The sequence below is a fragment of the Vigna unguiculata genome, chromosome 9 (genome assembly GCF_004118075.2).
Source record: "Vigna unguiculata cultivar IT97K-499-35 chromosome 9, ASM411807v1, whole genome shotgun sequence".
In the NCBI taxonomy this organism is placed as follows: Eukaryota; Viridiplantae; Streptophyta; class Magnoliopsida; order Fabales; family Fabaceae; genus Vigna; species Vigna unguiculata.
Genome location: NC_040287.1, coordinates 36,437,769 through 36,454,772, shown reverse-complemented (window position 1 = coordinate 36,454,772; position 17,004 = coordinate 36,437,769). Strand labels below are relative to the sequence as shown.

General features: G+C 32.8%; 2 protein-coding genes across 2 annotated transcripts; one reads left to right on the top strand and one right to left on the bottom strand.

Annotated features, from left to right (window-relative positions):
• Window positions 1-1,826: 1,826 nt before the first annotated feature.
• Window positions 1,827-9,940, top strand: LOC114163808 (ATP-dependent 6-phosphofructokinase 6-like). The gene is made up of 13 exons (XM_028048145.1): window positions 1,827-2,073; window positions 2,185-2,231; window positions 2,335-2,374; window positions 2,727-2,789; window positions 2,880-3,017; window positions 4,182-4,340; window positions 4,492-4,545; window positions 6,429-6,497; window positions 6,626-6,755; window positions 7,129-7,394; window positions 8,557-8,605; window positions 8,774-8,928; window positions 9,336-9,940. The coding sequence occupies exons 1-13, from the start codon at window positions 1,969-1,971 to the stop codon at window positions 9,615-9,617; spliced, it is 1,557 nt and encodes a 518-aa protein (XP_027903946.1). The 5' UTR covers window positions 1,827-1,968; the 3' UTR covers window positions 9,618-9,940.
• A 629-nt stretch (window positions 9,941-10,569) lies between these two features.
• On the bottom strand, window positions 10,570-13,402 carry LOC114162702 (serine/threonine-protein kinase Aurora-1). Its single transcript, XM_028046660.1, has 9 exons — window positions 13,246-13,402; window positions 12,942-13,061; window positions 12,334-12,480; window positions 12,145-12,240; window positions 11,793-11,888; window positions 11,609-11,705; window positions 11,388-11,505; window positions 11,051-11,123; window positions 10,570-10,951 (listed from the first exon to the last, which is right to left on the bottom strand). The coding sequence occupies exons 1-9, from the start codon at window positions 13,282-13,284 to the stop codon at window positions 10,850-10,852; spliced, it is 888 nt and encodes a 295-aa protein (XP_027902461.1). The 5' UTR covers window positions 13,285-13,402; the 3' UTR covers window positions 10,570-10,849.
• Window positions 13,403-17,004: the final 3,602 nt, after the last annotated feature.

Here is a 17,004-nt window from a genome sequence, read left to right as displayed (position 1 = left end):
TGTGACATTTTAGATTTTTTTAATTTTTAAGATTATTAGCATTTTTTCCCGTTTTGTTCTTATTCATTCTCCTGATTTGATATTGTAGTCGTTATCTTCCACATGAATATGCAATCTAAAATCAAGTGACTAGAAAATCAATTGTTCATAGCTTTGGAGCTCTATAATTAGTGGGATGCTTGACACAAATAGATGTTTACCTGATGAAGAGCAATCTTCTCACAAGGTTAAGGAATAATGACCTTCCTTTTTGAAAATATTGACAAGGCACCCACACCTTCATACACACACACTCAAAATCACACACACGCAATCACACGCACCCACACACACACTCAAAATCACACACACGCAATCACACGCACCCACGCAAACATTCATCCATATATACATTCACAGCCACAATCACACTATCAATTTAAAAATATTAATAACTTGTGTTATAATACAAATATTAAAAATGCAGACACACCTGTGAAACAACACATGTGTTTCCACCGGTGTGTTATGTGGCAAATTATAATTTATGAATATTTCTTAGACCTACTAAAATTTTGATGTGTAAATACTTGATAAGCTCCTTTTAGAAAAACAAAATTATGAACGTAAAATGAATTGAGTTTCTTTGAGGACCTAACGAGTATGAATTAATAATAAATTTTGTTGTGTCTTGGTAATGAAAAAAATGAATACAAATCTAGAGATTTTATTTGGTAAGAAATATGATTATAAATAACATTAAACCCTTATTTTTTTTTTCCCAAGTCCTACAAGGAATGTAATACACAATAAAAAATTCCTAAAATATTAACACACCAATTCATCCGGCACTAAGAAAACTCCCTTTTTTAGAAGACTTGCAAATCCACTGTCAAGTTCAATAATAAGCCTTTTGAGAAATTTTATGTAAAAATAAATAATTAAAACACGAAAACAAGACTTAACAAAATAATATTATAATGACCAAGTAACAAAAACTTCCAATAAGAAAAAAATAAGAAAGTTCCTATCATTATTTATCAAATGATTGGGTTTGTAACCATAACTCATAAACTTATATTTAAAAGATGCAGAAACACATGTATAACAACACCTATGTTTTTGCTGACATGTATAAATAACTTATATTAAAATAATTTTATAATCAAATAAACAAATTCAATTAAAGTGAAATAAAATAAAATGAAAACTTGTATTTTTTTATTTTAACAGTACATAAGTATAAATAATAAATTAAATTAAATTAATGAATTTTAAATATTTTTAATGTTTTATTTTAAAATGAAATCATTGAAAAATTACTTATTAAAGATATTAATATTTAATTAGATTTATTTTATTACATCAATCATATTTATTACAAACTTTCATCACAATCTTCATCCTCTTCTTTTATTTTCAACAGCATAACTTTTCACTTTTTTCTTCTTTATTTGTTCTTTTTCTATTTCCTCAAATCCAGTTTTTAATTCAAAATCAGGTTTAAATAACTTTTTCTAACACACTCGTGCAAAGCAAGGAAATACCGCTTCTACAAGTAAAAAAGAAGTCCAAAACAGAGGTCGTACAACTTATTTTTGCTCTTAAATTGAACAGTAACCGGTAAAACTGCGCCACCAGTTTTCTGCGACCACCGCATCTTGGTAAAACCGAGTCTTTAGATTCCAGAAAACACTTTTCGCGCACTCTCAGCTATACACTACTATCAGATTCGATCTTGATCGTCCATCTCCACCACATCACGATAATGGCACACACGGACGGTTCAGATTCATCCTGACCTGTCAGGACTTAGATTCTCATTGAAACTAAATAAATCCGCGCACAACCAAGTTCAGTGTTCTTTCTCTTCTCACACTCATTCCACCCCTTTCTGCTTCGTCGTTCACCCACTCTGTAGTCCAAAAGCAAAATCTGCAAAAAAGAAAGAAAAAGACAGATAAAACAAAGATTCCGAAGGGAAGAACAATGGCGTCCAGCGATTCCGATTCGCAGTCGAAGATCGTCCATGGCGACGCTGGTTACATTCTCGAAGACGTTCCTCATTTCACCGACTACATTCTAAATCTTCATGTATCTCTCTCTCTCTCTCTCTCTAGGATTTACTCGATTATATTTGCGAACTGCGTCATGTTGACGCATTAACTCGCCGCTTGCTTGTGTAATACTTTTTTCTTTCTGCAGACGTATCCGAATCCGCTTCGGTCCAATCCTGCTTACTCGGTTGTCAAGTAAGTGAATCGCTTTGCCTCGTGCTGTGATTGTGATCTGAGAATGGAATGTGCTCTGTTCGAAACGTTGATTCTCTATTTTTTTTTTTTTGCATCTGTTCAGGCAGTATTTCGTGCATATGGACGACACTGTGCCTCAGAAGGTTCTATCTGTTTTTATCTGCGATGACATTTATTTCTCCATTTCATCCATCTTAAACACTTCTGCTATGTATTATTTTGCGTTGCCTGGCCTGTTAAGTATCAACAACGACTATGCGATTGAATTAATGTGTTATCTCTTTGTTCGATGATTTGCGGAACAGGAAACTCTTTACATCGGTTACTGATACTTGATCAATTACCATTAATGGAAACACTGAACTGAACCTCTTTTTTTTTTTTTTTTTCAAAACGGTGAAGATGGAAAATAAAGGGAACCGTGGATTTATTTCTCGTACATCAGCATTAACAAGAAGCATTGCTGTTTTTGCTTTTATTTGGCCTTTTTAATAGGTTGTTGTTCACAAGGATGGTCCAAGAGGTGTACATTTTAGACGTGCAGGCCCTCGACAAAAGGTAATCTTCCTTGATTGTTTGCATATATTAAGAACATTTGAGAATGACTAATCTATTCCGTTTCAACTCACCTGACACCTAATCTAATAGGTATACTTTAGATCGGATGATGTGCACGCATGCATTGTCACTTGCGGCGGACTTTGCCCTGGCCTCAACACTGTCATAAGGGAAATTGTCTGTGGTCTTTCTTACATGTATGGTGTTAACAAAGTCCTTGGCATAGATGTGAGTGAGAAAATTCTCTTTTGTTGTATGTTCATTATATTATCTGTTGCTGTGGATTGTATATGCTGTGATTTTCTTTAGGTAAGAAAGCTTATAATGCTATGATGTGCTTCTCTGTCCCTGACTTCTTTGTGTGTATAAATCTTATTCCATCATTGTAAATCAAATTGCATGGATAGTTTACCGGACAATTAATCAAACAGACTCTAATTTCGTACCAACTCTTGGTTTGGATTTATTTCTTATTTTCGTATTTTAGAGTCATTCTTGAATACAGTTAAATGTAGTCTAAGTTGCAACTTTTGAATAAAATCTCAATTTGGTTTAGCTTCCAGCTTATGAGAGCTTTTGTTAAACATTTTCTAGGTAAGAATACCAAACTCTGTTTAATTAATAATTGCTCATGGAGAAAAGACATTAGAAAAAGGTCAAGGTTCATGAATTAATTTAAACTCAACAAGAAGTTGGATTCAGTTTATCTCCTTAATTCATTCTCTTTTCTTCTTCCATAAATGTTTATGAGGAAGTTTATACAAACTAGCTGTCATTAAATGCTTTTCGACACATCTAATTGTCTTTGTGATCATTTTAATGTTTGTATCAAGCAAGTCCTCTCTCTTATAGTTGGTTTTTCTTCACTGCATTAGATTTGGGGTTTTTCTTTGTTTTGTTGTTAGTGAAGCAGTTTGGAACTTCTTGTAACAAAACAAATCAATGTTCACTTCGGAACCTTGATGAGCTATGGCTATGCAACAAATCATGAGCCTTTTTTTCTTAAATACTTCTTGCCGTGATGATAAACATTTGTGAATAAAACATTAGTAACGATGTTAAGCTGACTAGCTGCTATGAAACCATTCAATAACTGTTGGTTTAAGGAGTCCTACATTTTGGTATTTATTCTCAAAAGACAGCATATTGAATACGAAATGTGATGCAGTGTTTACATGAGATGTGTGCATTTCATTGTTTTTGCAAGTTCTGGCAAATTTATGCACGTGTTTATTGAGAATTTCCCGCATATACTTGACTGAACAAACTTTTGGGTTTCATGGAGACAATTTACTTTCCACATTTATTTTTTCCTGTTGTTGGTCTTTTAACCTCAGTTACACTTATTGATCCATTGGCTTCACCACTATATTGTATCCAAACGTTATACAGGGAGGTTATAGAGGTTTTTATTCCAAGAACACCATAACTTTAACACCTAAGGTGGTCAATGACATCCATAAGCGTGGAGGTACAATTCTTGGGACGTCACGAGGGGGGCATGATACCAGCAAGATAGTTGACAGCATCCAGGATCGAGGAATTAATCAGGTTTACCATGTGTCAACTGTATTATAATGAAGTTTCTAATGATGATGAATGCTGGAATTACAAATTTTGAGTTTTGTTATATTGGTGTGCTTGAAACCTGAGTATGTTATTGTCATATAATGGGTTTTCATTGTTTGGATTATTGTTACAGGTTTATATTATTGGAGGAGATGGTACCCAGAGAGGAGCTACTGTGATTTACGAGGTAGGTATTGAAATTCAAAGTTTTTAAAAATGTAATGTTTTTATTTTTGATCTACAATAAGAAAAATAAGAATACCATTTCATTGAAAAAGAAATATGTTTAATATATACCTTTTTAAGATTATGAATGGCATGTTTGTGTACTTTATTTGTTGATTTTCTTGATTATGTTCAATGAAGGCAGCTAATTAGGCTTTCTGAGTTTAATTTGCTTTTTCCATCTTAGTTGACATCGCATAAACTTACATATGTTCACTCTATTTGCTAATGACACTAAGAGAAGATAGTACAAATAAAATAATTTTGAATGACAAATTATAGATTATTAATAATTAATGATGTTCTTACAAGGACTGAAATAACCTTATAAGACCAAGATGCCTTCTTCAACTTGCTCTCTTGTGCTTGCTTGTGTCTTTGGGTTTAGGATGTTTCGGCATGTCTCCTTTGCACTTCTCTAATTGAGAGGAGATGTCGTTCCTACAAAAACACTTCAACACTTAAATCAACAAATCGAATTGAAAGCATAATGAATGTGTAATCAATGAATAATGTATACTTCAGAAATGTGAACCTATTTATAATATTTGAATAGACTTTTGCCTGGATGAGCCTAGATTAATTCAATCCAATAGCCTTAAACACCTGATTAGTTCCTTATCAAATATTTTGTTGCTTAATGGTGTTTTTTCCTCTAATATGAGCTGATGTTGGTGTTGGTAACCAACATCATCTAAGTACCAAGTAGTACATTGGCCCTAGGCTTGAGAGGTAGTTGAGAGGCTAATGAAGGAAAGAAAATTTTGATTTCTTTGGTGGTTGAGATCTTTTCGGCTATCACAATGTATTGGCCCATCAAGCTCTTTTCGTATGTCCTTTTCTTGGTGGGTGTTGTCTTGACTCGGACCTTGTTGCGAAAGTCTTTAAGTTCTTCTAACTACATGAACTTAGCTGCTAGATGTCTTAATTCTTCTAGGTCGGCTGCGGGCTTGTTCCACAAACTGTCAGCAAAGGGGTCTGGTCTTAGAATGGGGATCATGTGATAAGGCTACCTCATGATGTTTCATATGTTAAGCACCACCTTGCCAAAGCGCTCTGTAAAGGTCCATAGTGATTCCCCTTTCTCTTGCCTGCACGTAAGGTTGTCTCCTTCACATTTCTCTGACTAAGAGGGATGGTGTGTTGACAAAGACACTCTAACGTTTAAGTCAACAAAACATATTAATATCGTAATAATTATTCAATCAATTAACAATGTATGCCTCATAAACGTGAATCTATTTATAATATTCTAGTAGACTTCTACCTGGGTGAACCTAGATTAACTTAATCCAATAGCCTTAATAACTAATTAGTACCTTTTTTAATGTTTAGTTGCGTAATGGTGTTTATTTACCTAATTTGAGCTGATGGTGGTGTTGGTGACTGTCATCATCTCAACACTAAGTAGTACAATTGACAAGTCTCATATTCATCCCTTCTATTTGCCCAAGGTGGGAACTGTATTTTTTGTAATTTATGCATATTTCTGCTCTTATATTTGAGCTCTATTCGTTTCATTCCAATAAACAGCACAATGATGATAGTATATATCTTACGTAGATGTAATTTCAGTGTCAGAGTTGACCCAGGTCCTCAAGTGCAAATTAAATAAAGTCTTAACACCTTAAACTATGCTGGTTTGCAAATCTAGTTTGTATGATGCAGTACTACCTTTTTCATATAGGTCAGCTTCATGGTAGTTTCAAGGGATTGTTAAGAGCATGTCATTTTACTAAAAGAAATTTGGTAGCATAAAATTTGTAGCTGCCTGACCTGATTGACCTGAAATCATTCTTTTAATATATGAATTAAGCATTCTGAACAGATGTTGGTATTGTACAGGAAGTTAGACGACGGGGTCTGAAAGTAGCAATTGCTGGAATTCCCAAAACCATAGATAATGACATTCCGGTATGCCTGTTCCATATGTTATGTTATTTTGTTTCTCTAGAACTATAGTTTTACTATGAAATGCATCTGAAGTGTTGGTTATCTATGTTTAAAAAAGCTTCATGTGGAATTGTCTTGTATTTCTTTAGGTTATTGACAAATCCTTTGGTTTTGATACTGCGGTCGAGGAGGCTCAACGTGCCATCAATGCAGCACATGTTGAAGCTGAAAGTATTGAGAATGGCATTGGTGTTGTAAAGCTAATGGGACGTTATAGTGGTATGATTACATTGCATTTGTTTGTTATGTTTTAGGCATCTAATTCAGATTATTTAAGCCCTAATTGGTTCCCCAGTTGGCTCAGTCAGACTTATGTGTTTTGGTGCTGGTTCCTCTAAAGTGGGTGAAGTGCAATTTAGAGGATAAAGGCACTAATAACTGTTAATTAGAAAGAAAAAAAAAAAGATTGACATTGTTACTAACTTCAGAAACTTTTTATACATTCATTTGATTTTATCATAATCCTCAACTGTCTATTTTTTAATCAACATGTGTAATTGCATTTTATCCTGTAAAGTGGACCAGTTCTTTTAAAGGAGCTGGATGTATTTGCTTTCTTTTTCCTGTGTTATGATGGGTACTGTGACTGCAGGCTTTATTGCTATGTATGCTACTCTTGCTAGCAGAGATGTGGACTGTTGCTTGATTCCAGAGTCACCCTTCTACCTTGAAGGAAAGGGTGGACTTTTTGAATTTATTGAGAAAAGACTGAAAGAAAATGGGCATATGGTCATAGTCATAGCGGAGGGAGCAGGACAAGATCTTCTTACTGAAAGCATGCAAGACATGGACCAGAAAGATGCTTCTGGAAACAAACTACTTCAAGATGTTGGTTTATGGATATCTCATAAGATCAAGGTATTGTTATACATAAGATGGTTTTTAAAATATAATTCTTTTCCTTGGAATTTTTGTAGTATAATTCTACTATCGCTGAGGAATTAATTACTTGGGGAGATCTTTCCAATTACTATTAATTGGTTGGACTATATTTGATAGAAGCTGAATTATAATTATATAAAATCAATGAATTTGTATAGAATACTCAAGGTATGCAAGACATCCTGTTATCTTCCCATTCTCTAATGATATCCCTGCATCTGTGTTCCCTCGTCTTATCCGAACCTTCCCTTGATGCTTCTAATTATCTCCACTCAACTAACTTATTCAAGCTAACTACTGATATGTTGAATTAACTAGTAAAGTGGTTACCTAACAATATTCTTTTGATTAATTTCAATCTTAATGGACTGTATTTCACTCCCTTAAGATTGACGTCCATAATAATCTAATCTCTGCCTTGCTGAGCTCTAAAAACAATTTTGGATTATTGAACATAAAAATAAATACAAAAGTAGATTGAAATTTTTTATACGTCATTGGGCGAAACATTTTGAGTTGAGTTTTTCATGATTTTGTTTCCTCTGCACAGTGACTACTATTTATCATTGCATATCAGTAGAAAGCTCACCATTTATCACATTCCACTCCATCTCAGCCAATAGCTAGATGGCATACGTGTATGTAGTTGTATATTGTTTATCCACTTCTTTTTTATATATATATTTACTGTTCTTGCAAGGACTGAGATGTCTCCTTCGACTTGCTCTATGGTGCTTGTTTGCTTGCGTCTTCAGGTTTTGGGAGATGCAAGGATGTCTCCTTCGCACTTCTCTCATCGAGAGAGATGGTGTGTCAGCAAAGACATTTTGAAACTTAAGTCAGCAAAGCATATTAAAGACATAAGAAATAAGCAATATGTATACCTCGTAAATGGAAACCTATTTATAATATTTTAATGGACTTTTATGTGAATTAGTCTAAATTAACTCGATTCAATAGCCTTAGTGCCTTATCGGGTATTTAGTTGCGTAATGCCGTTTATTCAGCTACTCCGAGCTGATGTGTGTAGGTGACCGACATCATCCCGGCAGCAGTGTTTTGGGTTTTCTAGTTAGAAAAATCAATTGTACAATTCTTTTTATTTCCCTTTTAAAAAACATTTATCATTTTATAACAGGACCACTTTGCAAGGAAGGATAAGATTGCCATCAATCTTAAATATATAGGTCAGATTCTCTTACATTATTTTCTTCTTTTTTGACCAATTATTTATAGCTTCTTTAGTCTTCCATTTTCATTTGTTATTTGAAAGGTTTCTTAAAATTCGAATTTGGCAACTCTAATTTTTATCTGATCTACTTAGTGGAATAAGGCTTTGTTGTTTTATCTGCTAGATCCAACCTACATGATCCGAGCAATTCCAAGCAATGCATCAGATAATGTCTACTGTACACTTCTTGCTCAGAGTGCAGTCCATGGTGCAATGGCAGGGTATACCGGATTTACAGTTGGACTGGTCAATGGCAGACATACTTATATCCCATTCAATGTGAGTTACTACATACCCTTACCCAAATTTTGGACTGTTTCATAATGTTTTCCTCTTTTCTTTTTGGTTGGGTACAATAATTTTCTATTGGTGTTTAATATCAAGGGGTGATTGGCTTAAGAGGTTGGATTGAGTTCTATTTTGTGAGTGTGCCGGACTTGAACTGGACTCTTTTCTATGGAAAATTCCTGCTGTCAAGGAAAAAAAACAGATATTCGCTAGTTAGCTACTATCATTGGGACTGGATAATGATATTTAAAATATACAGAGTTTGTTATATGTTTTACCACATCGTGTACATACGAACATGGCTAGCTGTTTTCTATCGCTTCTCCAATTTTACATTGATGGTTTATATTCAGAATTCTTTATACAATGGAGAATTTATGTTCAAATTTTGATCCCAGAGAATCAATGAGAGGCAGAACAAGGTTGTGATTACTGACAGAATGTGGGCAAGACTCCTTTCTTCCACCAACCAGCCAAGCTTTTTGAGCCCGAAAGATTTAGATGAAGCCAAGAAAGCAGAACAACCTCCGAGTCAATTGTTAGAAGAGAGCAATTGCAATGATATTGGTGAAGCTGAGAAAAAAGAAAACACTTTCAGTCAATTGTTACAAGGGGACAATTTCAAAGATGAACAACAATCTGAAAACCATGCAGACAATGGTATCGAGACAAAAAATTAGATATAGATTTGTTTACCTACAAATGTATTTGATATGTTGTATCATTTTTACCCAATGCATATACAACCTCCAAAAGCATGGAGTACTGGGAGCAGTTCTTTTTCTCCCTTTCCATGTTTTGCAAGTTGGTACGCCTTGCTTTACTTGATCGTTATACTAAGGAGATTTTGTTGAGCTTTTAACCTAGGTCATTAAGAATTTTGATCAGAATTCTTTTATCTGGGCTTGAAGGACTAGTTTTTCTGCTTGTTGCTCCCTGTCTTTCTTTTGGTTGTTATAAACAGGTTTTACTGAACGAGGTATAAACAAACGCTTTTTTAGTACATTATTTTTCTTCCCCCTTTAATCTTACATGTGTAATGTGATCACGAATTTTTATTGAGTTGACATGCTCATTGTAGAGTGGGACCAAACCTTTCCCTGAGTAAACATATTCTAAATTGTAGTTTTATTACATGTAAGTATGAACAACATGCATTTAAATGATTGCAATGTTAATATTTTATTATTTTCAAATATTAAATAGTTCGGTCAAAAGAAATACAGTGAGAGTAAAAAGAACTATATAGATTAAATATATTTTTAGTTCTGTTTATTTTTTAAGTTTGTGAAAAAAATGTTAATTTTAAACTTATTGTCATTTTTTTATTATATTTTAGTTTTTATTTCTAATTAAGGTTGAGCTGACATTATGTTAAAATTTCTACAAGTTGACTAATACAACAACTGATTAATGAAAATGTTCGTCCAACACTGGTCGACCAATAGTGTGTAGCACAACATATAAACATGTTACGTTTAACCAAACAAATCACTTTTTATTTGCGCCAAATTATTTCAAAACTCTATTAAGAAACTATTTTAAAAATTAATTAATTTTATTCCTTGCAGATACTAATAATTAATCTATAGTAAAAAAAAATTAAAAAAAATATAGATAGGGGGGAAATGATTTTAATGATAGGAACCCAAAGGGTAATTTTACCGAAAATATATTAATTAATATTGATGGGACTCCCTCTGCTATACTGCAATGCAAAATGATTAGTTGTGCCCTGAACAAAAAGATACTTTTATATATTTAGGGTTACAACAATAAAAAGAAAAACAATTGATGAGTTATTCTTTATAATAGGTTTTACAAACAAATGACAAGCTTCGAAGCAGCAGCCATTCTTTCATCCTGGTGATTTTCCTGATTAAGAAAATACCAAAAAGAATGATAAGGTTCACTAGCCCCTATATACACCCGAGGACTCTGCATTCTGAACAATCCAAGGGTGTTCAAGGAGTTTGTGCAATGGTAACCGTTGCGATGAATCCTTGACAAGCATCTGTCAATAAAAAAATAAAAAATAAAAAAGAAAGAGGAAAGAGTTACTAAGGCAAAAACGTTTGAACAAATACATAAACATTGAGAGTTGACAACAAACCTGACTGATAAGATCCTTTGCACCAGAGGATACAATTGGTTTAGGAGGGAACTTAAGATCCACATGTACAATCCTGTAAATAAGGTTTTCAAAAGGGAACATAAGATCCGCTTGCACTGCGATTTAAATTGATTTAATTTTTACAAAGAGTTACAAAAAGAGATGAAAGTGGACAAAAGCATGAAAATCGGAAGGTTCAGTAGCAAAAGCACCCTAGTTGGTTAAATTGTCTGACCGCCCTTCAGTGGGGATAATAATAAAAAAGTGGTGAGGATAATGAAAATCAGTCTGAGGATGATGCTGATGCTAATTTATATTCAACTGATTGGTGCTTTACCTCCTGTAAGTATCCGAGTGTTCTTTAGCCTCAAAGGGAGGGACCCCATAAAGAAACTCATAACACAGCACACCAAGGCTCCATATATCCACACTCGCATCATGTTCTACACTCTCCACTGTTGCAACATAAAGTATTAAACAATAAATATAGTGCAGCACCATTTATGAAAAGAGTAACATAAAAAAATTTGTCCAATGAGTCATGTGGCATAAGCATACCCATCTCGGGAGGAAGGTAATCCAGTGTGCCACACATTGTCCGTCTGCGATTAAATGTGTGCACTGACCACCCAAAGTCCGCTATTTTTAGCTCACCCTAAGATGAAAAAAAAAATGTTAATATAATAACGAGGACAAGAAAAAGAGCCACATAAGAAACAGCAGACTGAGTTTAGACGATCACCTGTGCACCAACAAGAAGGTTTTCGGGTTTAATATCCCTGTGGATTACATGTTTTCCATGGCAATATATTAGGGCCTTGGCCAATGACGCAACATACTGCTCTCAAGAACAAAATAAACATTTTGTCAATATCAGAAGAATGTTATTCTGATACACTAAAGAATGTAGACTGCCAACCACATATCTAATCAACCGCACTCTAAGTCAAATATTATGTCAAATGTTCCGGTATTTACTTGCTTCTTAATATATTAAGACAGCTATGTGGAAGAAAACACTTGAGTCTATCTTTTGTATCACACAAACAACAGTACACGAAGGGTGAGGAAAAAACAATAGCTGCTATACTTACAGTAGCTGCACGCCTTTCACTGAAATACTTGCATTTTTGCAATTCCTTGTAAAGTTCACCTTTGGGTGCATACTCTAAAATCAAATACACTCTTTTCTGCAGTTATGTTATTTCACATAAAATGTTAATAGGAGTGCGCATTTTAAAACTCTTCCACAATATCAGCACAGAAAGTAAAAACAAACATACCTGGTCATAAAAGTATCCATAGAGGCGCAAGATGTGGGGATGTCGAAGATGACTTTGAATCTCGACTTCTCGCCGCAGTTGATGCACAACTTGGGATTGCTGCAATTGGCTCTTAAAGAGTACTTTCAAAGCAACAATGTGATTACTCTGTACCAAAACCACATATCAGTCTCGCACTACAAATTAGCACAATAATCACAACAGTTATCTCATAAATACAAAGGCCAATGGTTAGTGTGTAACGTAACAGCTGTGATCTCAAACCAACAATTTCAAAAAACCTGTTATCAGTGTTACGTGAAACAATTTAGATGTTTATATTGCATCCCAAACTCGCTCATCAAAAGACTATAAAAACAGGTAGTCACAATCTAACAATTGTAAAACTTGAGTAGCTACACCTCTACACAGCTAATCGTTCAAACCGTCGATTTGAAATTAAGACAACAAAAAAAAACAAAAAAACGAAACACCGTAGAACTCTTGTAAAAGCAGTGGCGCAAGATTGTCCCTAAATAAATCGAAAAGCCAATGAAATAATCCATAGAGATTAGCATAATCACGAGTCATCATCCCTGATCAGAAAACCCTAACAACAGAAAACTCACACTCTTCTCCCTTGCCAAATAGACGTGGCCGAATTTTCCCCTTCCAAGAGGTTTTCCAATGTCGAAATCGTTCAGCGTCCACCTCTTCCCCGCAGCTGAACCCAACACCTCGGAAGAATCCTGGCAAAACGAAACACGACATAATCAGAACGGCTGCATCGAAACCTTGTTGTCGATTATTTCCGCAAAACAAAATAAATAAGAAAATGGTTTGATTTGGAGAAACGAAAACCCTAGATTTGTGTGTGTGTGTGTGTGTGTGTGTGAGAGAGAGAGAGAGAACAGTAGAGAAGATAAGAAAGACCTTGTGTTGTTGAGGCTGAGTCTCTGTTGCGATGGCCATGATGATGGAAGCGCAATTGAAAGAATGATGCAGAGAGAGAGAAATTTAGAGAGTGATTTTAATGGACACAGAGGCTGTGCTGTGTTGTGTTGATATGTGTTGGGTTGTGTTTTTGCATTAACACACAGCACAACAACAGCTTTCTTCCTCCAACGGTCGAATAACGGATAGCGAGCCACGTGTTCCAATCGCGCTTTCTACGCTTTTCAAATATTTCCTTTTGTCTTTTTTTTTCCTACGCCAGTAGCAGGAGGAGCGTCCCTAAAAAAATAAATATTTTTCATAAATAAATAAATACTTAAATATGTTTTTATCTTTAAACTTTGAGTAAAAATTTAAATTTGTTTTTTTTAATTTTGAATTGATTTATTCCTTCAATTTTGTAAATATATGAATTTAATTTTTTTATTAAATTTTATTAAGTTTTATTTGACGTTCTTGACACATGATCATTTTAATATTAACTGATAAATAAGTTTGAAACGTCAAATAAACTTAATTAAAATTAATTTAAAAAATTAATTTCATGTATTTTTAAATATAAAAAATTAAATTGATTCAAATTTTTTAAGAATAACTAATTTTAATTTTCACGGACACAAACATATTCATCCATGAATAAACTATCATTGTTCTTTTAAGTAATTAAACAAAATAATGTTTTTTTCTGAAATTTGTTAATAACTTTTTTTAACTATGGGATAGTTTTTAAAATCAGTGGGCGATTCACCCTTTGATTTTATTTTTCTTTACTTTAATTTGTTCCATTATTTGATGATAAAACATTTTAAAAAATATCACTCATTTAAGAAATAGATGGATTTTTTTACTTAAAACATTAAAAAATTACTTATTTTTAGAATAAGCAAACTAAGTAAATAACAAGTTCAAGCAGCCTGATGATGACATGAAAAGAATGATGTGATAAAAATTCGAGTTATAATAAATATTTCTGTTATACGTATAGTGAAACATATGTGTTTAGATGTATGTGTATCAACTTTTTATTGTAATAATAAAAATAGAACAGTTATTTTTATCATAATTATTAAAAATAAATAATAGTGTTATATTTTAATAAAATATATTTGTAAATTTAAATAAATAATAAATAATTTTGTTATAAATAATTAATTCAAATTAAAAATAATCATAAAATTTAAAATGTAAAATAATAAAATAAATTATATTAATAACAAAAAATAATGACATATGTACACTAAAAACGATTACCATAGTTATAAATTACTTTACAATATATTATATTAATTTTTTTTAATGGAAAAAATCAACTTTAAATTAATTTTACATTATTTTTTTTTCATCAATTCAAATATAATATTGTTGTTCATGAATTTGGTTGAGTAGTTTTCAAAGAGACATTTAAGGGTCAGGAGGTTGTTGCTTCGTGACGATAAAACTTTGAGTTTTGAAGAAGATTTTGATGAATTGTGAGTAGGGGTGTCAAAACGGGCCGGCCCGTTTTGGCCCGGCCCGGCCTGTTTTGGCCCGGTCCGTTTTTGGCTCGTTTTAAATGGGTCGGGCCGGGCTGGCCCGACAAGGCAAAACGGGTTGTTTTTTTGGGCCCGGCCCGTGGGGTGGCGGGCCGGCGGGCCGGCGGGCTGGCCCGCCATCCTTTTTCTGATATGTTCATTTTGTGGCCCAAAATCAGATTTTAAATCTTTTCATTTCAAATTTAGTTGACTACATTAATTTGTATATAAATGTAATAGTACTACATATGCATTAATACAATAATAACCTGCGCAGTGACTATAATAATAGTCAGGGTGGTTTGTTATGTAACACAACCAAAGATACAGGTTACAACAGTGAAAAGTCAACACAAAAGGAAACATTTGAAATTGTGAATTGTCAAGTGAGAGTGTGTGTGTGTGTGCAGAACCCAATGCCTTTACCGTTTTATCTTTGTATTTCAAACACCAACATGAAAATAAAAATTAAAAATACCCAAAGAAAATAAAATATTAATTTACTTATTCCGCCTGTTTTTGTCTTACGGCCCGCGGGCTGGCCCGTTTTGGCCCGCGGGCTGGCCCGACGGGCCAGCGGGCTTGACGGGCCGGGCTGTCATGGGCTGACGGGCTGAAATTCGTGGCCCGGCCCATACTTTTTCAGTCGGGCTGGCGGGCCGGCCCATCGGGCCGGGCCCATTTTGCCATCCCTAATTGTGAGTGCATTTATGAAAAATAATAATAATAATACACCTCATTTTCCTATGTATCCCTTCAAATCCATTTATTATCTCTCTTAAATACATAATTGGAAACAAACAAATTAATAACCAATAAAAAAATATGATTATAATAGTTAATGAAAGGATTGAGTGTATATTCCTATAATGGACGATTGTATTTATAGGTTTTTTGAACTATATATTAAATATATTTTATTAATAAAAGTAATTCATTATCATAAGTATGAGAGATGACATGGGATTATTGAGTATATAAAACAAATCTTAATTTATTTTCTAATATCTGTTTTTTTTCAAATATTAATAACAACAAAATTGGTTCAATATAATCATGCTCAATGATTTATTTTGCAAATTTTCTGCTGCTAGTCCTAAAGCTAGAGTAGAGGGAATTTCTTTCTACACATTCAAATGTTTCTAAATATCTCTTCCTACACACTATAAAAATAAAATTATTATTTTACATTTTTTTAGTTTGTACAATCTAAAAATTAAAATTGACAATTAACTTTCAAATTATGTAATTTAAAAATAAAAAATGACTTCCAAATTACACTAATTAAAGTCATTTTTTTCTTTAAAAAAATACTTTCAGATAATACAAGAAAGTCGACTTTCACATTGTATAATTCATAAACTATTTTTATTTTAATTTTTTTTAGATTATACAATTTAAAAACAAAAAATTATTTTGGGTTATGCAATTCGAAAATAAAATAAAATTATACAATTTAGAAGTTACTTTTTTAAACTTTTGGAGATTTTAATTTTTGGGACAAATGATAACTTATTGTAAAGCTATGAGACAACTTCTAACTTTTAATGATTTTTTTTTTATATAAATACTGGAAAAAACATATGGAGAGATGCAGGAAGAAACTACAAATAGTCAATACCAAGCCAATCCATTTTCTTATGGGCTCAACCAACTGTCCCAATTGAGCTAATTATATATATATATATATATATATATATATATATATATATATATATATATATATATATATATATATATATATATATATATATAATATGCATATGAAAATTTGCTTCTTTCATTTTAAAATAGAGGCATACACTCCACTGTTTAAAAAAGAACCATAAGTTTAATGCAATATTCAATTTCAATATTTTTATTTCTTTCATTTTAGTTCGACTGAATGCATACTTAACATATTTATTTAAGATATAAAAAAAAGTCATTCAATCCATTAAAATGTAATAAAAAATAAATAAATAAAATAATGATTACGCCAAAATTATGAATTTTGTAAATCAGAGATCAAACCTATATTTTAAAATAAATTAAAATTACATATTTTTGAAAAGGTTAAATATGATATTTTATCCTAGTTTTATTATTACAGTGTAATGGTTATTAAACTCCTCAAATTCGTTTCGATTTTATTTAATAAGGTACACTTGGTCGCAACTGAATAAAATTTTTGGCAATTTGGTATAAGATATTTCATTGTTGGTACAATTCAAATTAGGCAAAAGGG

Bases quoted from the DNA above. Each gene is read 5' to 3' on its own strand.
- LOC114163808 (XM_028048145.1), top strand. From the start codon at position 1,969: ATGGCGTCCAGCGATTCCGATTCGCAGTCGAAGATCGTCCATGGCGAC. The intron at 2,375-2,726 runs GTTCTATCTGTT...CCTTTTTAATAG, and splicing joins ACGACACTGTGCCTCAGAAG to GTTGTTGTTCACAAGGATGG. The intron at 7,395-8,556 runs GTATTGTTATAC...ATTTTATAACAG, and splicing joins GGATATCTCATAAGATCAAG to GACCACTTTGCAAGGAAGGA.
- LOC114162702 (XM_028046660.1), bottom strand. From the start codon at position 13,284: ATGGCCATCGCAACAGAGACTCAGCCTCAACAACACAAG. The intron at 11,706-11,792 runs GTGATCGTCTAA...TTTTCATCTTAG, and splicing joins ACCTTCTTGTTGGTGCACAG to GGTGAGCTAAAAATAGCGGA. The intron at 10,952-11,050 runs GTTTGTTGTCAA...TTTTATTGACAG, and splicing joins CAAAGGATCTTATCAGTCAG to ATGCTTGTCAAGGATTCATC.